The 24,915-nt window shown below is 38.6% G+C and overlaps 4 protein-coding genes across 10 annotated transcripts in view; 1 reads left to right on the top strand and 3 right to left on the bottom strand.

Annotated features, from left to right (window-relative positions):
- Positions 1 to 16,298, top strand: part of LOC108966030 (protein suppressor of forked) — a 48,328-nt gene extending 32,030 nt beyond the window's left edge. For both annotated transcript variants that reach the window (XM_018928742.1, XM_018928741.1), the window contains one exon: positions 16,216 to 16,298. The gene's annotated coding sequence lies outside the window, so the exon portion shown is untranslated. The remainder of the gene's footprint in view (positions 1 to 16,215) is intronic.
- On the bottom strand, positions 1,752 to 11,801 carry LOC108966033 (UDP-glucuronosyltransferase 2B31-like). 6 transcript variants are annotated; one of them, XM_018928752.1, is made up of 3 exons: positions 3,827 to 4,970; positions 3,538 to 3,769; positions 1,752 to 3,037 (listed from the first exon to the last, which is right to left on the bottom strand). In XM_018928752.1, the coding sequence occupies exons 1-3, from the start codon at positions 4,215 to 4,217 to the stop codon at positions 2,134 to 2,136; spliced, it is 1,527 nt and encodes a 508-aa protein (XP_018784297.1). In that variant the 5' UTR covers positions 4,218 to 4,970; the 3' UTR covers positions 1,752 to 2,133. The 6 variants fall into 6 exon arrangements, with proteins under 6 accessions (XP_018784297.1, XP_018784293.1, XP_018784295.1 ...); XM_018928748.1 differs by lacking the exons at positions 3,538 to 3,769; positions 3,827 to 4,970 and adding an exon at positions 11,074 to 11,801; XM_018928750.1 differs by lacking the exons at positions 3,538 to 3,769; positions 3,827 to 4,970 and adding an exon at positions 7,925 to 8,659.
- LOC108966036 (UDP-glucuronosyltransferase 1-6-like) lies at positions 8,581 to 15,027 on the bottom strand. Its single transcript, XM_018928754.1, has 3 exons — positions 14,787 to 15,027; positions 12,639 to 13,450; positions 8,581 to 8,659 (listed from the first exon to the last, which is right to left on the bottom strand). The coding sequence occupies exons 2-3, from the start codon at positions 13,319 to 13,321 to the stop codon at positions 8,626 to 8,628; spliced, it is 717 nt and encodes a 238-aa protein (XP_018784299.1). The 5' UTR covers positions 13,322 to 13,450; positions 14,787 to 15,027; the 3' UTR covers positions 8,581 to 8,625.
- On the bottom strand, positions 16,255 to 16,818 carry LOC108966009. The gene is made up of 2 exons (XM_018928707.1): positions 16,437 to 16,818; positions 16,255 to 16,362 (listed from the first exon to the last, which is right to left on the bottom strand). The coding sequence occupies exons 1-2, from the start codon at positions 16,816 to 16,818 to the stop codon at positions 16,277 to 16,279; spliced, it is 468 nt and encodes a 155-aa protein (XP_018784252.1). The 3' UTR covers positions 16,255 to 16,276.
- Between the last annotated feature and the right edge of the window lie 8,097 nt (positions 16,819 to 24,915).

Genomic DNA, 24,915 nt, shown 5'->3' with positions numbered 1-24,915 from the left:
AAAATATTTATTTTCCCCTTATATTGACGTAATATCGAAGCGCTACGAAAGGGTGGGTAAATAAGCCAATGCTTTCGTGAAATTGTTCATTCTTTTTACTAGCGTTATTCGCTTTGGTAAAACCACAAGCACAATCACACATTTATGCAAAAAAAGTATTGGTTTTCAATATCGATTATTACATTCGCTGTGTGGCTTGTGGTGCCGTCCTGTTGGAACCACATGCTGTCTCAAGTCCATAGCATTCGATTGTGGTCGAAAATATTCGGTTTTCATTGAGCGGTAGCGATGTCCATTCATAATAACGTGCCGGTCTCGATCATCACGGAAGCAGTACGCCCCAGTGATGCCGCCGGCACGTAAACCGCAGCCAACCGTACTTTTTTGCGGTACGCAATGGTGGCTCACAGAGTGCGTCTGGATTGCTGCATGACCAATAACGCATATTTTGCTTATGGACGAAGACATTCAGTCAGAAATGAGTCTCATCGCTGAAGATGATTTCTCAATGAAAATCCGGATCATTCGTAGCGCTCTTAAAGTTGAGGCCACTGACTCTGAATTACGGTAGTAAATTTGAATAATTTCTACTCGTTGTTGGATCGTATATCCTATGAAATGGTAAACCTTACTGAAGAAAAATGTCAAAAGAGCGGGAAAAAATATGACGTCGTTTGCTGTCGCTATCGGTCTCCTTATGTAGCGTCCCTATTGAAAAACCCGTTAAAAGCGTATACCTCACGCAGATAGACTTTATAAGCTTTTTATATCTATAGAAAAAATTTTTCAGTATGATTTGAACTTTAGCCAACAATTAACAGCGTTCTATCAGTGATTCTATCAAGTTGAATTAAAGTTTTCACATGATACGAGCAGTCAATTAATCAGCCAATACAAAATTATTTAAAACTTTTTTGAACAATGACACAATTTTTGAATACAGGAATCTATTAATAATATTTTTGGACAAGATAAAAATAAAAAAGCCAAGTCGTATTCGCCGGAGCGTTCGTTTGAGTTTGGTGAACTGCCAGAAGTTACGCGAAGCTAAATCAGGTAAATTGGGTGGTAGCGGCACGATATTTATAGAAAATTTGGCGAAAACTTGAGAAGAATCAATGTAATATGCAACGGTGCATTATCGTGGAGCAAAAACCCAGAGTTGTTGGCTTTTTTATGAATAGCTTCATAGATAACGCTTAAATAGTATTTCTTGTTGTCAGTTTGGCCGGTCGGAATTCAGAAAGCACCACACCTCGATAATCGAATCAACTTCGGCTTACCTTTAGCACGGTATTCGGTATATTGATTGTCCGTTTCCCCGTTGTAGACATAGATCTAAGACTAATTGCCAGTAATAAATCGTTTAATGACATCCTGGTTGTCGGAATTTCAGACCCAATCGTGCTTTCACTTTTCTTAGGCCCAGGTGATCTTTCAAAATTGTTTTCACTAATCCTTCCGATATTCCGACGATGGCACTAAGATCTCAGACTGTTAGTCGTTGTGCACCAATTCTTTTTGTTTATTGATGTGTTGACCTTCAGTTGATGTTGATGGCCGTCTTGACCGTGGTTCGTCGCAAACACGTTCTCGATTCTCTGAATTTGTAAAACCCAAAAACATTTGCTCGCGAGAATTATTTTGTACTTTGTACTCTCAAACACATTTTTTCATCTTTCATTGTGACAGTACGCGAATATAGGTTTTCTATACCATATTTATATTTACAAATAATAAAAACGACGGAATTTTTATTTGGTTTTAACTTTATTACTTACTTTGCAAGTGCTTAAATCATACTGATTGCTTAATCTTAATTTTATCATATCACCACACACACACTTCCAGCTCCTATCTCTCAGTATATGAGACGAAATGCGGTAGAGACCTATGGTAATGCATTCACGTTTAAATACATCTACATATATCACTTGCATATGTATTTACGTAGTATTAAAATTTCTAAAATATTAAGGTCATTTCATTGGTTTCTTAAATGACTAAATAGTAATGCCTTTATTTAAATTGTTAAACGTGTTTGGCATTGTGGCTTACCACACCTTCTATCATCTTCATCTTCCATCCGTTGTTGTCTCTTTCGGCTCAAAAGGGCTATTGTCCCTGTGTACACTAATTCTGCTTTGCCTTTTCCACCTTTGGCAATTTGTTTTTCCTTCCACGACAGCAAATGAGTTTGCATACTTTTACGATCACTACCGAAATGGTGAGGACGATCGCGAGCAGAAAGCCAATCACGTCGAGCGACAACAGTTGCCAACGATTCATGTGCACTGCCGGCGATTGCATATGCTTGGCGCCCTTGTGTCGCAGCACATAGTTAACCCAATACACAACCGTTTCACGTGGTGTCATCGGCCGATCGCGATACAGGCGAGAAAATGTTTGCACTGCCTCTTTGTATTTGGGATTGTTCAGCACATCCTGTATGGCATTGTTTAGACTCTCCTCTGACAAAGTTAAATAGTCAACGGCGAGACCGTAGCCGGAGCGTTCAACATTTACCATATTCGATGGCTGATCGCCGAATAACGGTATGCCTACCATGGGCACACCATGATACTGTGACTCCACAACGCTACCCATGCCGCCGTGTGTGATAAATAGCTTAACGTTAGGGTGCGCGAGTATGTCGTCCTGTGGTAGCCAATCGCGGAAGATGATGTTTTTCGATTCGCCAGGCAGTTCGGTCGGTGACCATTTCCATAAGACCTTGTAAGGCAGTTTTGAGATAACATTGAACATTATCTTAATTTTTTCCTCGTTTAAATGAGAGCCTTTTATGTTGCTGCCTAAACTGAAGTAGATAACACCTTCTTTAGATTCATCCAAAACCTTAGCGATGTCGGTGGGTAGAGGATCGGGTTTCTCCTTGATTTGTATGCCACCAATTTCAATTAGGTTGGGCACATTAGGGCGTATGGGTCCTTGGCTGAAATGATGATTGGTGAAGATAAGTGAGACATTCTTACGCACTTCGTCGAGTGGTGGATAACGGTCCGACGGGAAGTTATAACTAAAAAATGCATAAAAAGAAGAAATAAAAATTAGTGCTTGGAATAAATAAAAGCTTGCAATTTGTCCAAATACGCTCACTGAGTTTAACTAAAATCTTCGAAAGTTCTAAAAGATACCTGATACTTGAAGAGAACAATCAAGCAACATAATTTCTCTAATGACCAGAAAGTATTGAGTAACATAAAATTTCACTTAAATTTGTTTATCAAGTCTGCATTTATAACTTAGATGCAATACTTCCCGTGGAAGAAACAGTTGTAACGAATCATGACTTTCCTAACATTAACCTTAAAACCTTTGGTCACATTACCTAACACTCACGAGCTCGCGATAATCTAAGCCACACAAATTGCGTTTAACCTCCGTAGAGCTTGAACGGGTTTAACGACCGAAAATGCTCACTCACTTGTTAGTTTAGTGAACTTTTGTTTCACTTTTAATTTCAAAAATCTTAAATCGTTTCGCCTTTAAAGACTTTCCGAATTTTACTCAACTCACTGATAATACTTTTGCGATTCCCGTTCCACCAGGAGGGTCATATAATATGTTTCAAACAGGGCTACGACAAAGTTTTCCACTCGTCCCCAAAAACTCAATGGTTGTTTGCGTTCGCTGAACAAAGTCGGCACATAGGCGGGCTCTATTGGATTCTTAACCAAATTGTGTACGGCGAAAATCGGTTGGACCATAAACGAGAGCACAATTGGAACTTTAAAGTGTGCACCCAAACCTAAATGAAAGTCGTTCATGAAGTAACCCAAAATGAGCATATCAAAGCTGCCTTCACCATGTGTGGCCAGGAATTGACGCAAACGCGGATTGGCAAAAGACTGATTTGCCAACTGTGCGACCTCCTTAATGAAATATGGATAGCGTGCGATTAAAGATTGCTCTTTTGTAACCAAACGACTTAGGAACTCCTTTGGAAACAGCGGTAAATCCAATTGTATGTAATTGTATTTCGTCAACTTGTAAGGATTCTTGGTCGAAGACAGTACAGTAACATTGTGTCCGGCCTCGGCAAGCGCATTCGCGATGCCACAATGTATAAAAAGATGTGATGGTGAAACTGATGGAAAGAAACCAAGAATACGTGCGGAATACACCAAAGCTGGAGGCGCGTTGAAACCGCCAATAACGAGGACGATAAATATTGCGATAGCAGCGCGTACAGACATGTCTAAAGCACGACAAAGCTCTGAGTTACTGTGTGGTTCGCGTGTCTAAAGGTGACTGAGCGGTTATTAATTTGCGTACATCCATATAGATTTTAATTTTATTAGTTAGGACTATGCCTAGAAAATATTTACCCAGGGATTAGCACTTACTGATACCGCTCAACGATGTTAATCAAACAGAACTTGTAAGATCAGCCATTAATCGTGATATTTCCTTATGCCGTTGGCTGCTGTGTAAATCAAGCTGTATGCTGTGAGTAAAGAGTACAAAGGCAGGGTGTTGGAAAAGGCTTAGCGTTGGCGATAAGGTGTCTTAAATAGAGTATACGCTGAGATTTCAGTACGGTCGAACTAGTCTTTGAAACAAAGAGCCGTTGATTTACGTTTTTAGTAAGATAAGAGGGAATAAATTTCTAATTCCTTTCACTAACGTATAAAATATGAGAAGTTGAATACCCTTTAAAAATTTATCACTAGTTTTTAACGAGTAGAGTAGAGATTATTTATATCTTGTCTTGAACTTGACATTTGTTTTTCCAAACATTTGGTATATCTTTGTTTGATTTCTACAATCTACACTTAACCACGCATAGTTTGTACACAATTCACTTAGAGCAAAGGTTACTACTTTAACCTTCCCAGTAGCACCCTAGTAAAGCCAAGCGATACGGTGAATTCAGTAATCTTGAATATTTGTTGTTAACCTACTAAGTATAAGCGGTCTCACTACCTCGACAGAATTCTTTCTGTTTAATACACAATCTCATAGTAGGTCGGCAGCAAAAGAACTCACTTATAGTATTTACTTCCGTGATAATCCTGCATTTTCTGGATCACAATTTCTTCGATCATAGCGACAATCATGTTCTTCACACGTTCCAAAAACTTCATTGGCTGCACCAAATAGCCAAATATACCCGGCACGTAAGCGGTCTCACTGGGATTGCCCACGAATTTGTTTACTGCATAAATCGGCTGTATCATGAAAGATACTACAATGGGGCAACGGAAATGCGCCGCCAAACCCAATTGGAAATCGTTCATGAAATAACCGAACAGCAACAAATCAAAGTCGCCCGCATGATGTTGCCGTAGAAATTGTTGTACGCGCGGGTTATGGTGTGTTTCATTGGCATTCCGATTAATCACAGCTAAAAAGGAACCGAAACGCCGCCAAAACGGCTTTGGTTTGTCGACAATATCGCTGGACATGAGTGGATGGTCGCCCATGATTTCCAATTCGATATATTTGTATTTCGCCTGCTGACGCACATTCGGCCCGGACGCGATGACGGTGACGTCATGACCAGCCTGCGCTAGCGCATCAGCGACGCTGCAATGCACAATTATGTGCGACTTCGAGGGCGACGCGAAAAAGCCCAGTATGCGTGCTGCCTCAACGCAGGCCATCGGATGTACGCTGAGCACACAAGAGAGTGCGGTGAGGGCAGCGGGTAGCCAATTGGTGTATTTAGCACGCCGGCTCATTCTTTGGCTTTTGTTTTATTTTTATATTTTCCTTTTTCACTAATAAACAAACACTTTGTAACGTGTTTAGATTTCGGCGCGCGTGAAGTTGTGCGCGTTTGCACTATGTGTCGAATACTAAGTTGTGGAACTTGTTTTCGGTTAGAATAAATACGCTGTAGGTAACAGATGGTAGACGCAGCTGATACTTGAAATTTTGAGACATATATGTAGCAAACCCCCATTATATTTTTATTACTCGTCTGATAGTGTGTTTGGCTGTGTCAACCTATTGGTGAGGCAAACATATGCTGAGGTGTTGTGGACTGATACATTTAGGATCGGTGCTGGTTATTTTTTGTAAAATAATTTTAATTTAATAATTTTCATAAAATATTTTTTGTTAAAAAAAGAGTTATTTGTATCGAGGTAAATTACACTTATCGGCTTGCATCATTGAGGATGGAGTCAAGTGAGGAAATTTATCTGATTGCCATTCACTTGAGAGTGGCCAGAAACTATTCTTTTACATATAGTATAGCTATCAAGTGGCTAGCCTTAAAACATCCGTTTTAAGGCGAGCTAAAATGAGAAGGCGAAACATCCTCTCCACAGGATTGTGCGCTGGGTTTGGGACCGGGCCCCCAGTTTCAAATAAAATATTGCACTACTTTTGAGTAGTAAAATTATTCACTATGCCAAGCTTTTTAACTATTTATGTGATAGTCTTTGAAACAAAAATTAATTTGCTGTTGAAACTGCTCGAATTTTCACTACTGGGATATAGTCAAAAATAAAAAAAAAGTTACCGAATACACGTTGCTTCTAATGGATCGTTCGTTACCGAATAGAGAGTTTTCCGGGGAAACGAAAAAAATCGCCAATGTTCAAAGACCTTTGAGATGAAAGGTTGTCACATTTATTACTCGTGCCTGTATTGGCATTCGCCTTTAAACATATTTACGTTGTTGAGAGTAATTAAAAAACCTGTACGCGCGTAAAACTGAACTCCTCCAATAATTAAAAATAAACACGAGGCAAAATAAACGCTCTAGTCAAAATTAATTGAACTTTGTGTTATATCATATATAACTATAAGCAGCTGACTAATGATAGTAGAGAGCACATGTATGCCATGCAGTTAACCATTACACAGTCTAGTGACTGAGCAAACAAAAATATTCTATATAAAACACAGAATACATATGTAGTACAACAGCTAATCTGGGGGGTGAGAAATTTCAAGTCAGGGTGATGGTACTAAGTCAGTATAGTAAAACCCTCAAAGGGTTTGCGTTCGTATGTGTCAGTTTTGTTTATGACCTTTTAAATTTTTTCCTTCACATGGTTTGCCATCTTAACAAATTAATTTTTTCCAATTATCCATACTAAATGGTCCAGATATACGAAAGTTGATTAAAAGTGACGCATTCAACAATATTTTGATTGACGCTGAATTGAATGCATGGCAGGCAATCAAAGAAGTAATAGAAGGCTTGTTCGGAAAGCATCGTTCTAACAACTACGAGGTTTCTGTCGCAAGGATGTTAGAAGCATTCTCGGAATTTTTTTAATTTTTTATTTTGTTTGCCAAAATGTTACAACTAAGCGAAAAAACATCAAGATGAGGAAAAAATTCAAAGGTCATAAAAAAAAACTGACACATACGAACGCCAAACCCTTTGAGGGTTTTACTATACTGACCTAGTACCATCACTCTGACTTGGAATTTCTCTCCCCTCAGACAATAATCCCAAAAATGTTCCACAGTGTTATAATATGTCGAGAATTGGCTTTATGAGCTTCACTAGCAGTTTACATTTGAGCCAGGCAGAGATTGTAACCCATAAGCGCCGTCCTTTGTAAGAATATGTTCTTTCTTAGGTTCAGGAATCCCAAAGATATTACCACATAATTATTGACACTGTCGTTTTTCGAAATTTCAATTTCAACTAGATCTGTATTTTACAATATATCGCTACTTAGGCGCAGCACTTCTTCAATTTATCTCTGAAATGATCATTAATTAATTATGTAAACTTAAAAAATGTGAATTTGCAGTATAGAGCTGTCTCTTATACACATCTAGATGTGTATAAGAGACAGGTATTTTACAATATATCGCTACTTAGGCGCAGCACTTCTTCAATTTATCTCTGAAATGATCATTAATTAATTATGTAAACTTAAAAAATGTGAATTTGCAGTATAGAGTGATGATTTTGGACTGACGGACTTACTTGTAAATGTTTGTTTGAAAATGTATACCGAATTCTGACATAAGCAACTCCATTCCTATGGAAATAAAATTTTTCACACGCGACACGAAATTCATCGGTTGTCTTTGATTTCCCAACACATTCGGTGTGTACGCAATCTCGGTAGGATTGCCAATCAAAGAGTTGAGTGCCATAACTGGTTGTATCATAAAAGACAGAATTAATGGACATTGAAAATGCGCCGCCAAAGCGAAAGTGGCATCGTTCATAAAGTAACCGATTATGACCAGATCAAAATCGCCTGGGCCGTGTTCCCGCAGCAAACGTTGCACACGCGGATGTGTTAGGGAATCGTTCGATGCAGTGGCGATCATCTCCACTATTTTACCGAATTGTTTATAAGCCGGCGACGAACCCATCACCAGGCCCGCGACGAAGCTTTCATTTGTTTTGCGCTCAAGCTCTATATACTTGTACTTCGCCTTGGGAATCACATTTTTGGAAGCGCCGTAAACAGTAACGTTGTGTCCCGCTTGCGCTAGCGCGTCGGCGACTGCAGCATGTATGATCAGATGAGATTTCGAGAATGACGGAAAGAAGCCCAGTATGCGCGCGCTGTTTGTCAAATCGAAACGCGTGGCGGCAAAACCGATAAACAGCAGCAGGCAACAGAATCTTAAAGGCAACATGACGAATGCAAATTGTACTACGTTCTACACGTTCTACTCGTTCCAACGTACAAATGACAACTGAGCGCTATTTAAAATTGGAAGCAATTATATTAATATATTGAATGTTGGTTGAGCACATCGGTGGAAATTGATAAGTTTTATGTAACTATTTATTTCTAATTTCTTCACTATCTAACACTATCGGCAGGTGGTCATGATTGGCAAAGTTCGTTTGTGTAAATATACTTTGTAGGTTAATATTTTGACCTTACTGATGTAATAACTGAACTGAGAGCCGAAAGAATCTTAGCTATCTTTGTGATGACTGGCAAAATTCAGAACTAAGCGTTTTGCCATGAATCGCGAGCGTCGCGTGTTTCTCTCGTTCATTACACTTCAAGTGAGCGCCAATCACAAAGCCATATACGTACAGTATGTTTATTAATTATTGGGAACTTACAAGCAATATCTATTTGTATTCTACGTTCGGAAAATCAACTAACTCTTTACTCAAAGGAATTAAAAAAAAAAAAAGCTACCGTGTGCTGAAAAATCAATATGCCCAATATATATGTAAAATTGTTGCGCTGACGTTAGGCGTTGCTGCCTTAGATCCTAGTTAAAACAACTGTTTAAACTACAGAATGAATATAAAAAAAAAGGTCTCTCTCAGAGTTGATTTGCGGAAAATAAAATATATACATATATATAACGGCCTTCGGACGTTTGCCATATTCAACCTATATTAAAAAAGAGTGTCAGGAATCTATACGATTACCACAAATTTTAACGAAATGTCCTGCTCGAGAACAGTTACATTATACCATGAGCTCCTTTTTCAAAAAGAGGAAAAGTAAACGAAGTTCTCTGCGCCCTCTTACCATATATTCTCAATGTTATGAAGATTTTCTTTGATTACCAGGCTGCTTAGAGTCTTGAACTTCTTTAAACTGCCCGAAAGACAAGTTTTATGTCTACCTTCTCTACATGACTACTTTGGCAAGCGTTATGAGGGTAGTTATTTAGGTTGTTGTTGGGGTAAATCTTTCACAATAATACAAATAACTTTCATTCTAGACACTTACTTGTAGAATTCTTCCATTGATGTCTCTATTGAGCCATACAGCATCAAACATTCAACAAGGTACCACAAAAAGTTATTCACTCGTTGAAAGAAACTTAATGGTTGCACCATACCGCTCAACTGTGTAGGCACATAGGAAATCTCATCGGAGTTCCCCACCCATCTATGTATCCTTTTCATAGGCTCCATCACATAGAACATGACTATGGGGCATTTGAAGTGTGCGCCTAAGCCAAGATGGAAATCGTTAATTAAATAAGTCATGAGCAATAGATCGTAGTCGCTTTCTTGAGAGTTTTGTAAGAAATGTTGCATTTTCGGCTGTACCAGGGTTGCATTATGTACACGTAACATGGGTTGCACTACGCCCAAGTATTTATATGTCGCCATGTTTGGTATATTTATTAAAGTTTTAGTCAATTCATTGCTAATCGCCAGTCCATCGATTCGTAGGTAACGGTATTTAGCGCGCGGGTAAACGTTCGTGGTGGCACCAAGTACAGTTACATTGTGGCCGGCTTCGGCCAGTACCTCGGCCAACGCACAATTCATTAACTGATGCGAACGCATTGTGGTGGGAAAGAAGGCTAGTATGCGAGCGCATTCTCCGCTGAAAAGGCTGCTAGAGAGCACGAACAAAACCCTGAACGCGACAAATGACATAGAAACAGCTGTCACTGCTAATAAATTTATTAACTGCACGCGAGCACGGAAACAAGACTACTAAGTGGCCTGTGGTTTTTTTCACACCACCTACAAGTACCTGATATATGATAAGCGCTCTCCAATATCGCGATATCAGTTTATTGTTTTTTAAACCTTATCTAATGTTTTTTATTGGTTTCTGAAAGGGTTCAAATTATTTCAATAGTTTAGTTTGGTTTTATGTAATCAAAGAATTGTAAATACATAGTAGTGCAATATAAGCCTAAATATTGATCACCTACAAGATCACCTTACAGAGCTTATGTTATTTTTTATTTGCTTAAGCCACATTACCGCAATCATCCGTTACTCCAAAAAATTTTATTTTTCTTCTTATACAGAGCTAGCTCCTTATAAAAGCACCACATGATCCTCAGATCGCATTACTTCCATCCTTGATAGTCGCTTATTCTTATATAGAACAAACGTCCTACAAGTACACCTCAAGATCCTCAGATTCTATCACTTCAAGCCGTGATAGTCATTTAAGTGGTGATCAAACACTTTACTTATATAGAGATAGCTTCTTACAATATCACCTCAAGAATTCACATCACTGAAAACTTTGATAGTCAGTTAAGCACTGGATAGAGAGGCCTTCTGCTTCATGGTACTTACGAGTAGAACTAACTGTCCGCAAGATCGAAGTTCGACGAAGTTTGACTACGTTTACAGTACCTATAAGATTTCAAACTATTCGTTTCTCTTACTTGTAAATCTTCAGCATATTTATTTCAACAATCGGCAATACGATCCATTCCTCATAAAAGGCAGCCAAAAAACTCAAGACACGTCCCCAAAATGTCAGCGGGGCTTTTAGTTCACTGAACAGCGACGGCACATATGCGCTCTCCGACGGATTTCCGACCAAACGATTAATAGAAGAGACCGGCTGGACCATAAAGGATATAATAATCGGACAACCGAAATGTGCGCCAAGGCCCATGGCGAAATCATTGGCTGCGAAGCCTAGCAGTACCAAATCAAAGGCGCCTGCACCATGTCTGCACAAGAAATCCTTCATCTTCGGATGGCTTAGCGTTCGATTGGCGGTGTTGGCAAAAGATTGCACAAAATTGAAAAAGTTGAAATAAAAAGATTTCGGTTTCTTGACCATATTTTGCAATACGTTTTGATGGGATTCTGTAGCTTCGGTCAGTTTGATTTCTATGAATTTGTATTTGACATTTGGATAGACGTTCTTCGAGATTCCGATAACGGTAACATCGTGGCCAGCGCGTGCCAAGGAATCGGCGATGGCGGCGTGTATGAGTGTGTGCGACTTAGATGGCGTCGGAAAGAAGCCGAGTATACGCGCCGCGTTTATGTGGCTACTGCAAAATGCTAGGCAGAGAAGAATCGAAACGTGTAGGGCGAATATTTTGCAAACGTTCATTTCCGTTACTTTTTTACATTAACTGACGAAAAGTTTAAATCATACTAAATGCTTTTCTAATATGCGCCATGTGATATACTAGTTACTGTGTAAATATAATTATTTACTTAATACAGTGAGAAGGTGTCAGCTGATAAGCGCGTTTATGGAATATGTAAGAAATTGTTTTGGGTAGCTTAACAAGTTACTTTAACTGTAGCTACGCAAAAAGACGGATTGCCTAGAAAGTACAATGTTGTGTTTAGTCGTATGTGGCCTCTGATCGAGGTGAATGAGTGGCCATTCAAATTATTCTCCATTAAGAACTATAAGCTTTTGCTTGAGTTTGTATGCTGGTTCTTCTAATACCTGTGGTTGCTATGGTCTCACCATAGGTCAGAGGACGATTCGGCAATATTAATTTGAGCACCGCATCAATAGTTTCCGGAACAACAATTGATTTTGGTTGACCTTCATGAAATCCACCTTGGAGTGATTTAAGACCTCGATTGCATTCACTTTACCATCTTGAAATAGTGGTCCTAGATGGATCTTTATCACCAAAAACTGAGTTAAGTTCATTTATGCATTTTTGCTGAGTTAAAATTTGTAAAAAATATATTTTGGCTGAGATGAATAATTTAAGTTACTGTTAACCACACAATAGCAAATGTCAAACTTTACGATAAAGTTGTCAGTTGCCAGATAGCAAGATTGTGGTTTCCACATCCCGAAATATGAAAGGCAAACTACGCATTGTATCTAACTTCATACTGAGCATATGTCGCATAAACTTCAAAACAATTCTTATATCTTGAAAACTATATGAGTTGCTTGAATAATTTTATCTCTCACTTATCTCTAAGGGATCGTAATATTGGCCTTAACTTTATAACTTACTCATATAACTTTTGTGTGTTGTAATCCAAATAGGGCACTAACATGTTTTGCTCAAATTGCGTCACCAAAAAGTTGTTTACTCGTTCCATAAAATTCATAGGCTGCTTGAAAGCACTGATAAATGACGGTACGTACGATAACTGTTGGGGATTTCCTACAAATCGATGGATTTGTAGAGCTGGCTGTATCACCCACGTCATGACAATGGGACAACGGAAATGTGCAGCTAAACCAATTTGGTACTCGTTCATAAGGAAACCAAAGAGTAACAAATCGTAATCGCCGGCACGACTGTTACGCAAAAACTCACGCATCCATGGATGCCGCATGATCTCATCCGCTCTGTTCATATATTGACGCATTCTCACTGTGACGGTCTTCAGAAAGGACATACGTCCATTAACCACATCGAACAAAGTTTTCGTATACTTCTCGCTGACATCGCTGAGCTGTAGTCTTATGTGTTTGTAGGTAGCATTCGGGTAAACATTTTCGGTAATGCCAATTATGGTTACCTCGTGACCAGCGCGGGCCAGCTGTTCGGCAATGCTGCAGTGTATGAGCAAATGTGATTTGGTGCCGGTCGAAAAGAAGCCGAGTATGCGCGCAGCATCCGTTACCGGTACCAGCCCGATTGGCGCTAATATAGTGCAAATCAATAATAGTAACTGCGCGTTGTTCATCCTGTGGTGTACACTAAAGATCTGCTTCAGTTCAACGCTTGTAATAAACTAAACATTGTTGCGGTTGGGTCATTTCTTCTTACTATTAACTTTGGTATAGTTGGTGCGTTTGTGATAAGAGCGGTTTTGCTGATAAAGAGATTAAGAGTTTTCTTTACTACATGCAGAATCGAAGACAATAGTGAACAAAGAAGGCGTTTGAATGTTTGGCTTAATATATTTATAGAATAAATATTTTCTTTCGAAAAAGAAGTATAGAGATGCATATTTTTGGGTAACTATCAAGCTTAAAATACGTCCATATTTCTGCACCGTCGGTTCTCTAACTATTCGAAGTATTGTACGCTTTTGTTCGGTTATGAGTTTGTTTGAAAAGTAATAGGACTGATTTTCTTCCGCCGCGACTGTATTTCGAAGGGTGTGCGCACCGACCGTATTCGGCAGAGGGCGTTCCTAGCTAACGAACGAGCGGCTGGTCAGTGTCTCAGAGACAACACAGCCGATTGGAAGTTGCACCACGACAACACCACCGGCACACACCGCTTTTATTGTGAACAGCCGCCTAACGAAGGCCGGCGTCCCACCGCTTCCGAAGCCGCCCTACAGCTCAGATATGGCCCCCGGACTTTTTTGTTTGCTTGCTAGAAAAGGCAGATACTATAAATCTGAAAAGCAAGCATTTTGACACGACAGAGGGGATACAAGCAGCATGGATCTCGGCCCCCAAGGCCTTTCCGAAGAATGCGTTACTAAGGAAGTTTCTAAAGAATTGTAACGATTGGTTGAATAAATTTTTATAAATCGACTCAGTCCTATTACTTTCCGGACAAACTCTGTATGCAGCAATGTGGATTCATTCTGAGGCAAAATTTCGTCGATATTTCGAGTCTTCTGCTCCTTGTTGTTTTACCTGCTCCTCGTAGATAGTTAATCCTAATTCATTAACAGTCCTTAGCACGGAATTGTTTTTTTGTGTGTGCCGAGCTAAGCTTAAGCCTTCTTCTTAAAAGAGTTTTAGAGAGATAGTTCGTTACTTCCAAGCACAATACATTTGCAATAGAAGCGCCGTAACACGTTTTAACTTAAGGTATTTATTCCATTCGGTAACCAGGAAGTTTTTAAAAACCTTGTCAGTCTCGTTCATGATTTGAAACGCATTCTTGTTCAATATAGATTGGAGCGCATGCACTTTTTGCAATCCATTTCTGATATATGTATATAAATAGATTGAAGTACATGTACTATTTGTCTAGTGCCAATGAACTTGACGCCTAAAGAGATGAAAAATTGATTGTCTTGACCTCATATAAAAAACAAAAAGTAAAGGGAATCGCTGATAGGAATTTTACCAGACGACAGACCTCTATACTGACTACTATAGTATATACGAGTATTTCGGTATTTTGATACTCAGTACTGACTTCTGTAGAATATATTTTCGGTATTAGTTATAAGCGGCGCTTACCTTGTGATCTTTTAGATATTTACGTCTCATTAGTCAAGCGAAGTATGTTGCTATGAAAGTATTGCCGATAAGAAAGTCTTGGGCTTAAAACATCTTTATTCCTGCAATATTCTCTTACTCTAGACCACGAAGATGAGAAGATTTTCTTATTGAGATGTATAGCTCATAGAAAACGACATAATATGAATCCAGATTCCAGAGGTCATTTATAAATTTTTTTCAGTCAGATTGTCCATTACTTTCGAACACAATACATTAGTAATAGAATCGTCGTAACTTATTTCAACTTAAGATACTCATTCTATTCGGTAATCAGAAATTTTTAATTGTGTTGATTTGCAACTCATTGTTGATATACTATATGTATATAGACTGGAGCGCATGAACTCTTTGGCGAGTGCTAAAGAAATTGTCTTGACCTTATCTAAAAGAAATGAAAGAGAATTGCTGATAAGAGTGCTGTCAGACGACATAGCTCTGTACTAATTACTATAGTATATGTATATCTCTAAGATATTTTTGTTTCATTAGCTGTTACTATCTTTTGCAAATATTTTATCAAATACGTCTCCAAATATGTTGGTCTACAAAAATATGTAAACCACCACCAGCCATGTTATCTGAAAAATTATAGATTAGAACCCGTCTGGCTCTATGGGAAATGTAAGAGGTGAGATTATGACTCAATATATTCCACATCGACTGTTGTATATTTAAGTAGATTGTAGCATATAATCTGTTTGACGTGTGCCAAAGCAGAACACAAAATTGCTATGACTTTAGGTAAACCAGTGAAAGTATTGGCGATAAGAATGCTACGAGGTGGCTCAGTGTATGTATTTGTAATTGTTTATTGAGTTATCGGCACTTGACGTGTTATCTTTTACACATAGTGCGGTGGCTCCAAAGTACAGCGGCTTACAAAAATAACCGATGTTATTTAGTAAAATGTAAGTCGTAGAAAGGAATAAGTTACAGATTTCGATGCAAAGCTAAATTAATGCTGCTTAGGTCTGAGCGGTTTTATATCTGTGTATTGAGGAACTATAAATCTGAACTGTCTCATAGTCAATACTCTTATAAGGAAAGAAGGAAGGTTGGGTTTAGGAAATGCGTACGTCTAATAATAACGGAAACCATACAGAAGCAACATATCGCAAGGTCAATTATAGAGCGGAACGAACATTATAATATTGGCTCTTTTGACAAAATACGAAAAGACTTTTTCGACTAGCCGATATGAACGCCCTCATACTGAAGATCTGCCTTCATTACATTTTTCTACCTACTCGCACATTTGGTGTCTGATTATTAGGCTTTTAACTCCCTTTTGTTGTACTTACTCATATAATTGTTGTGTGCGGTAGTCCAGATACATCATTAACGCAGACTCCAGCCATGTTGTAATGCAGTTTTTCACTCTTTGCAGAAAATGCATCGGCTGCTGAAGATGACTGGATATCTTCGGTACATATGCCATTTCTAGTGGATTACCAACAAAACCGTTGATTTGCAATGCCGGTTGCACTACCCACAAAACCACAATTGGACATTGAAAATGCGTCGCCAAGCCCATCTGGAAGTCGTTCATGACATAAGCGAAGAGCAAAAGATCAAATGCGTTCGCACGATTTTCAATTAAAAACTCACGCATTTTCGGCTGCCACAGCGTCTCGTTTGCCATACGCAGGTATTCTGCGGTTGTCACAAATAAGCTCTTTACAAACGAGTGCCGAGTATTAATCAGACTGTTTAGCGTTTTGTCATCTATAATACCGCCATCCGGCAGCTGCAGGTGTATATATTTGTATGCGACATTCGGATAAACATTTTCGATAATACCAATCACGGTGACGTCGTGTCCGACGCGCGCCAACTGCTCGGCGACGGTGCAATGCAGCAGCATATGCGATTTGGAATAAGTGGCGAATAGCCCAAGTATGCGCGAACCGGTCGCTACGGAACGCGGCACATTACAGACGAAACAGGTGAGTACGTTTATTATTACAGTATTCAATTTTATTATAAACATTGTATTTTCGCGAGATTTTTCGCCGCACATGTGTATTATTTCGATATTACTCGCACGTAGCTGCATTTAAACTGCGCTTTTCTGCGCTTGAAACTTGTGTAATAAGAAATGCTTGCGTGCCTCAGCTCTGCCAATTTTTTTTGTGCGCGCACAGGAAGAACGAAAATATTTTGATAATAATGCGTTGCTGCAGTGTCAGCCTCAAGCAGTAAAACTCGCAAAATCAAGCAAGCGTCGGTCAATCAACTCTGATGTTGTTGTGGTGATATGCCTGTGGTGAATATCACTAGGTGATGGTACGTCGTTAAGAAGTGCGAGAGTCGCGCAAGTTCTTGTGCGCTCGTATATAGCTGAAAGTCAACAGATCATATGCTTTCTTATTCGAATCCGATGTTTCGAATTGTATATTCACATTTTTCACATGTATTCCTCTAAAACTACTGAACTCTTTTTCTTGTTATTGCTCGGATGACTAAAAAAATATCACACAGTGTTGTTGAATATTCTTTCCTCGTTTGGGAAGACGGTATAATTTTCACAACCCGAGCTCCAATCCTGCTCAACAGACTTTACTAGACAGTTTTCAGTTTTTGCTCGAATGAAGCTCCAGTTATCGAATCAGGTGTTTCGAGGCGCTAGATTTCTTGTGTCGCATATAAAACTCTTAATTCTAGTCTAGAGAAACTGTTACTCTAAATAGCAGAAACATTATAACCATAGCAAAACACATTATTATGGCAAAATTCGTTTTTTTTATTAAACATAGTTCTTTTCTAGGATGATACACTGATTATATACCACTTTTGTAGTCCCATTTGTTATTTGCTTCAAAGTTCAGTTTCGGCGGTTACCTCTCCATTCGATCACTTTTCTACTCGAGGAAATTCTTTTATATCTGACAAAACTGTTACTCTGGAATGTCGCTAGCTCTTGCTCGATAAATAGTCCAGGTCTAACAGAATTTTGTAAGATCCAGTCTATTACTATTGAAAACTATAGATCACGTCAGGTTGATAGCTCAGGGCATTCAATATTTTCTATTCATAACAGATAATAAAACTGTAGAGGTTTTGGTGTGAAATCCTTCCCTGCAGATTATCAATTAGTTACAATCTTGTATATAAAGGAGTGTAGTGCTGATCATAGCTCGACTCTCAGTATAAAAATATCTTCTAGACAGAGTTTAAAGCTCTAATAACTTTTGCTCTCCTAGGCTATGCAATGCATTTGTACTCGTATAGATAAGTTCTATCCGCATCTGACCGAGGAAATTCCATGAAGTTTACTTCTGATTAAGTTCCTGGATATATATAAATCTTGTGGAAGAGTTATATTTTTATTGTTAGACAAGCTCCTACCTGGGAACCAGTTTCCGTCGCCTTATTGCAACAAAACCACAAGAAATGTTCCCATTTTTTAACTCCATCCGCGCGGTATGAATCAATTATAAGTGAATTCCACCAAGTATTGTCGCATTGGTGATCGCAAAATATTTTACTTTTGTATTAAAACATCATCAATCATACTACATCTTCTACAATCTCCCATCCAATGAGCTCTGGCGTAACATTGCTGATAATTATCAGTAGATTTCCCTTATGAATGCGCGAAAAGCGTTCAATTAAATTATTTAACGGCAATACTGCCACCGGGTCTCTGCGCAATTTTAATTGAACATTATTCAATCATTTGTTCAACATTTATCCATACGCGAAGCAGACTTAACCGTGTGCCTGGGCCGACAACTGCTTAATGGTAGCGGCACAACGCTTACAACTGTGAATTTCATTGTAGAATTACTGGCTCAGTGAACTTATTGTTGCCAAAACTGTCGTTGCAGTGTGAAATGAGTGTATGACTAATACCTGACGGTTCATGGGTTCAACTCCCAGCCGAAGGGTTACTGTTCGGAGGATAGTATTCCAACTTCCGAAAGTATTTCTGCCATAAAGGGTTGCTCTTGAGTGTCGTTTAGCTCTGTGACTTAGGGTTTGTTAAACGGGTTTTTCGGTTTACACAAGGAATTGGCGACCCTAGCAGCAACAGTAGATCGGCCCAAAGTCAATCAAACATATTATTATTTTTACTACCGTTCGCTTTGTTCGACTGTGGGAGTGTCCTCCGTTCATTTATTGGCCATCTTGTTGAATGGTTCATTGGGGAGTTGTCAGCGAATGACAAAAGGTAATAATTTAATTATTTTACTGCATGTAGTACCAGTGTTGCTGCCATTATAGCAAATATCATTTTGCTAGTGTTGTTTTTGTCAATGCCACTTCGCTTGCCATATTCTCTCTGCATATTTATTTGACCTATAAACGTAAATTTCGTGTCGCTATTAATTTGAGTTTCAATAAATTCGAAGTTTTTGAAGTGTCTAATTAAGCCAAGTACACCCTTGCAACTATGCTTTCGTCACTGTGCTGTTGCGGTTTTTCGAGTGTGTTCAAGTACGACGTCAGCGTCGTGTTGACTATTCATTATGTTCTTCTTCAGTTTAATAATTGTCAATTATATCGCAAACGTAGTCATAAATTGAGCTTCTCTATCGCGACGCAATCACTTCTATTAATGAGCTTTGTGAGACAAGAGCATTGTGAGACAACTACACATACTATACATTAATTGCCTAATTTAGATCAAAATCAGTTAGAAATCGTGAAGGTCATTTTACATTTAATTTATCATATTTCATTTCAATAGCAGAGAAAATCAATATTAAATGTGCGCTCCAGCATATTTCTATAAAGCTGTGTTCTCTTGAACGATCTTGCGACTGAATGAAAGCATTCTCATTTTCTTCCTGTGCGATCTCTGAGCTGCCGCTTCTGTCTTTTATCTCTCAATATCCTACATTATTTCTTCCTTAACCTAAACTAATCATTTTCAATCTGTCGGTTTGTTTCCGGTATAAGAAGTTACTAAAAACAGCGAACCCATTGCAGTTATCTCGTCTTATTCAAATAGGTCCGATTTGTCGATTTGTCTGAATTGAGGTTCGAATAAAAGAGTGTGAGTTCATGCGTATTTGTCAAAGCTGTTTCATCTTATCCAAAGAAGTCCGAAGTTCATGCGAACCCGTTGGAGATATTGTGCTATTCAAAGACGACTAAAAGAGAGTGAGTTCATTCGAAGCCATCTTTGTCATCTCGTCTTATTCAAAGATGTTCGATCTAGCTTAATTAAGGTTCGCTTAAAAGGTTATGAGTTCTCGTGAACCTGTCCGAGCTATCTCGTCTCTTCCTAAGAGATCGAGTCTGTCACAATCAAAGTTCGATTGAAAGGGTGTGAGTTCATCCCACCCCGTCGTAACGAGCTTCTCGACTAGCAAAAAGCACTTTCATTCTGATTCTATTTTAGGCGGTTCGTAGGACCAAACTAAGACGCCATTTCTGTTAAGTTGGGTCCTATAAGCTAATTTATTTCATATTACTTTCCATGGTTATTCGGTATTATTTTGATGGTATTATTAAAGTGACTTTATTCAAGAATTTCACCGAGTAGGACAAAGAATTTTGGTATTGCACTTGAAACAACACTGTAACATAGAATACTATTATTTACCTTGGGACGCTTACGAATTGTTTGAAATCGTCCCATTAAAGGTATCTTGTTGTAGTTATAGCACTTTAAAAACGGAGGTTGAAAATCTCAAATAACTAGCAACACAGTTATGTTCGGTTAATACCTGTCGGCATACCTTTTACCATCGCGCCTTTCCGTGAACTTGCACACTAGATCTGTAATCGAAAGCAAACACGCCTAGTTGTATGCAACGTTTTACCATTCAATGGAGTGTTGCCAAAATTAATGTCGCCATAAACACTTCAACATTTACGAGCTAGCAGTGCCTTCCGGTGCTTCCACTGCAATTGCAGCAGTCAGTTACAAAGGGGCCTTAAGGGGGGCTGTAGGTGTTGAGATATTGAGGAATAGCTTCCCCAGTGCTTTCGTCATGAAAACAAAATTAAAGCGACAAAATATGCAAAAAGTACAACTGAAATGCAACGACATGACAACTCGTTAAATACATACACATAAAGACAAACATACATATGGACACTCTTATAACAATCTAGATCTGTGGAATATTTATTCACCTCACCTGCTATCCTTTACAAGCAGCGCTGTCGATTTTAAGCTGCAGCAACATTTTCGTGACTCCTCACAATGTGTTCTTTATGGATTCAATGCAAGTGGATGCCTGCTAGTTTCATAAATATTCCTCCAAATACATACATACATATATATTGAGTGCACTTTATGTTTCAGCTATTTTTAAGCGAGGAAATTGTTGAAAAGAAAATGTTTGGGGATGAAAAAAGTCGTTTTAAAGCTTTTTAATTTTCTACTTTATAATTTGGAGGAGAGAGTAAGGAAGGTATCACTGCTTGTTGTGCGGAGCTATAGGGAAGCTATAGTGAGAAGGTGGGGACTCTCACTAAATGTTAGGGGTTAGGGTCTTGGAAACCGTAGTCAAGCCAATAATGTACTGTGGGGTATTCGTATGGTGGAGGGCGCTCGAGAAGGCTACAGCTGCTTGGTTTTCATGTGTGTTGTTGAAATATCCCATCACTTTATCCTCACATTTAAACACTAAGGCTGAAACATAAACTTACCTCCGGCGAACGTTTCAACAAACTTCTGATAGGCTCAACATACTTTGTCGTTCTGTAGGGTTCTTATGGAAATATCTGGCTAGTGCAGCTGCCAGCGTTTCTTATATAAACGGGTAAGCCAGGAGGAGAAGCCCGCCGGAATTTCAGATCACATCACACAGCATGAAATAGCCAATCGCAGCTACGTTGCGTTTCTTATATAGGCGGGCAAACCAGCCGGTATTTCATATCACATCACACGAACTGGGTAATTTCACACGATATGACCGACACATTACGAAATGACTGGCTAGTACAGCTACCATATAAGAGTTTTTTTTATTAACCACAATGGATCGACGGTCTTACCTGTCCAAGCGAGTTCTCTTATGATTGACCTCTTAGCTTAATCTAATCTGTTTTGATGTAAAACTTTGGATTTAGAATTGTTTCTTATTCCAAAACAGCCTTCAACGTTTTTTATGAATGAGCATGAATAGGGTATACTAAGTTTGCCACGAAGTTTGTTTGTATAAATATGTATGTGATCCGTCCGCCTATCTATATATTCGCGAACTAGTCCTTCAGTTTTGGAGATATTGATCTGAAATTTTGCACATAAAGCGTACATACAGCAGAACGATCGGAATAAAGAGCTTGTAGGGAAAGCCATGGCATTTGACGAGATACCTTCAAGACATTTGGTATAGGTGTAATCTCCGAAGAAAATGTTCAGATCGAGTAGCTGTCATACAAACTGTCTGATCAAAGTTCTTGTAAGGAATATTTCGTTTTTGTGAAGGTTTTTATAGCTTTTCGTATTTCTAATCAAACTAATCAAACATGGTTACTTATATGACGGTCCTGATCAATCCATTCCATAATTTCATCGACTTTTTTAACGATAGGTCGACCAGAGTGAGGTGACTGATAAAAGTTTAAAAATGAAGTTTAAAATCATACATTTCCAAGTCTGTATGACACAATATTATTGTCAGCACTGGAGATATACGACTGCAAAGACATCTATTGACAAAATATGACTTTTTCGACTACCTAATATTATATATGTATATTACTTGTATCTATTTTTCTGTGAATTCCTAACTCTTTTATTAAAAAAAAAAAAATATTAGTTTCCACATTTTCTAATTAATGTCACACACTCACTAAGCTTCTTCGGAAAAAAGCGTTATTTTATGTGCGGTGGCATGTATTTTAATGCGACGCACTTAAATGTGTGCCATAAACTGATATGGCAACGCCTAATTGCAGCCTATTATTGCACCACTAATGTCAGCTTGTACAAGTGCAAATGGTTAATAATTTAGAACATTTTTTGTACAATTCAAATGAATTAATGCGAATTAGCATATTCATGTGCTTGAGTGTGGGCGTGTGGGTGTGCGATAAGTGTAAGCGTGTGTGTTTGAAGCGATTTGCATTAAAAACTCACTAGCCCACTCGCTGTATTTATGTCAATTAAACGTGTCAATTATTCAGCGATTACTTGCACACACACACACGCATTGAGAAGCTATTTCTTTCTCAGTTAACGGCAAATGGCACGAGATGGATGAATTTCACATGAAATTAGGTCAATTGCAATAAATTTTTCTGCAGCCAAGTGCAATTGACATGCAATTAGGCAAATACAAACGTATTTTTTCGCTTTCGTGCGATTTCTTTTAGTGGAACCAGGCTGCCACGCCCACATCCGCGCACACATGCAAGAGTGTGCCATAAAAGTGGTGAGCGTAGTGGGAAGCAGTCTAAAAGAAAGAGAAAATTGTCAAATAAAAAATTTTTCAACGAAAAATGCGCTACATAAGAAGGCTCTTTTCGGTTACGGGATATTATACCAAAGTTTTTATTTCAGTCATTATCGGAATATACATATCTCGGTGTGTATGTGTAAGAGTATTTGTTTACATATCCGTTGAATTTCTGTCATAATTGTAACTTGCGATGTCAATCCGCTGAAAGCGTGCTCATAATTTATGCAAGTAGGTGTACAACATAACTCGCTGTAACTGTACGTCAATTACACAAACAAAAACAAATCTGTGCAACTGTGTGTAGGTCGCTGGGTCACCGCTGCGCTCCAAGAAAAGCGCTATAAATACCCGTTTACATCGGAAATATATTTGTGCGATCTGTCAAAGCTGTGAGTGACTGTTCGAGATGTTACATGTTCCGCTTTCCTGTTTTTCTACGCCTTTTCGCTCTTCTCAGGTCGCACACCGCTACTTGGAGGTTAAGCCTCGTTGTTCGTGTTGATTTTAATTATATTTTTGTTATGCCGTAATATGTTCGTGGCACGAGAAGGTCATGCATGGCATGTCTATTTTGCTACTGGCGACGCTTGGTCTCTACTCACGCCATGGTTAGGCTGCGTTTCCTTAAAATACAGCTTCACTACTATTTTGTGGGTGGCATTGGTACTCGCCTATACGCCAGTGTCATTGAAAAGTGAAAGTGATTGCATGTTTTAAAGGTTGTGGCGGTTGAAGGACACAATTGAAGTGCAACTTTCGGTGAGTTGATATGTTGGATCGATTGTTTTGAGGTGTCTCGCAGAAAAATAAGCTTTAAACCGTCTGTGTAAGTGTCCCAACTTAATAACAGATAAAGTTAGTAGTGAGGTATTTAAAAACCATATTGGTTTTGGTACTAACTCTCAGGTCGAAGTCGGTCTTCTCTCATTCCGAATTGATGTATCGGCTGGTTAAGCGCCCCTTAAACTGCTGACAGCCTTAGAGAAGCGAATGAGATCGAAAACCAGGCGTCAGCCTCACAATGTACTCATTACTGGAGACATATCGGAGCCCGGGGATTCTCTGAGTAAAAATATTCCCTAATAGGACCCAATGTTTGAATAGTTCTCTAAGTAAAAATATTTTTGAAGTTCTGACCGAAGTCGAGAAATGCCAAGGTTTGTTCTTATCGGAGCTCGGGGGTTCTCTGAGTAAAGATATTTCCAAGAAGTGCTTCTCTCCATTCATTTCTTATATTTCATAGGCTGCTCTACTTGAGCTGCACCTGTAGTACTTCAAATTGAAGAAAGCCAATACTGACCGTGCAGTTTTGCTTCCGTAAATTTTCTTGCTTTTTACCATGCAGTTGTTTTAATTGTTTTGTTTCCAACTCTGAGAATCTCTGAAATAAAGTGTGCTCGTTTTGTTATCCGCTTTATTATTGCACTCTTTTCTTCTTATTTCACTCTTTACTCTCCTTTCCATTAACTTCCTTACTTTTTATGTAAATATTTCTCTCTACCATTGTCATTTTCTTACTCAATCCTCTTTTTCTACTTTGTTGCTTTTAAGTTTCTCCAACGAATTTTAAGTTTCTGACTTTTGATAGTTTTATTTCTTGCCTTTTTCTTGTTTTCTTTTTACAGGGAAATTCAATTTTTGTTAACAAGTTAAATTGATTAGGAAAATGTTCGCAAAAATTTACACCTGCTCAATTTCTTTTTGCGAGTGTCTGAACAAAA

Source organism: Bactrocera latifrons, unplaced genomic scaffold (assembly GCF_001853355.1).
Source record: "Bactrocera latifrons isolate USDA-ARS-PBARC rearing strain unplaced genomic scaffold, ASM185335v1 scaffold_154, whole genome shotgun sequence".
NCBI lineage: Eukaryota > Metazoa > Arthropoda > Insecta > Diptera > Tephritidae > Bactrocera > Bactrocera latifrons.
This window is presented reverse-complemented; position numbering and strand designations above follow the sequence as displayed.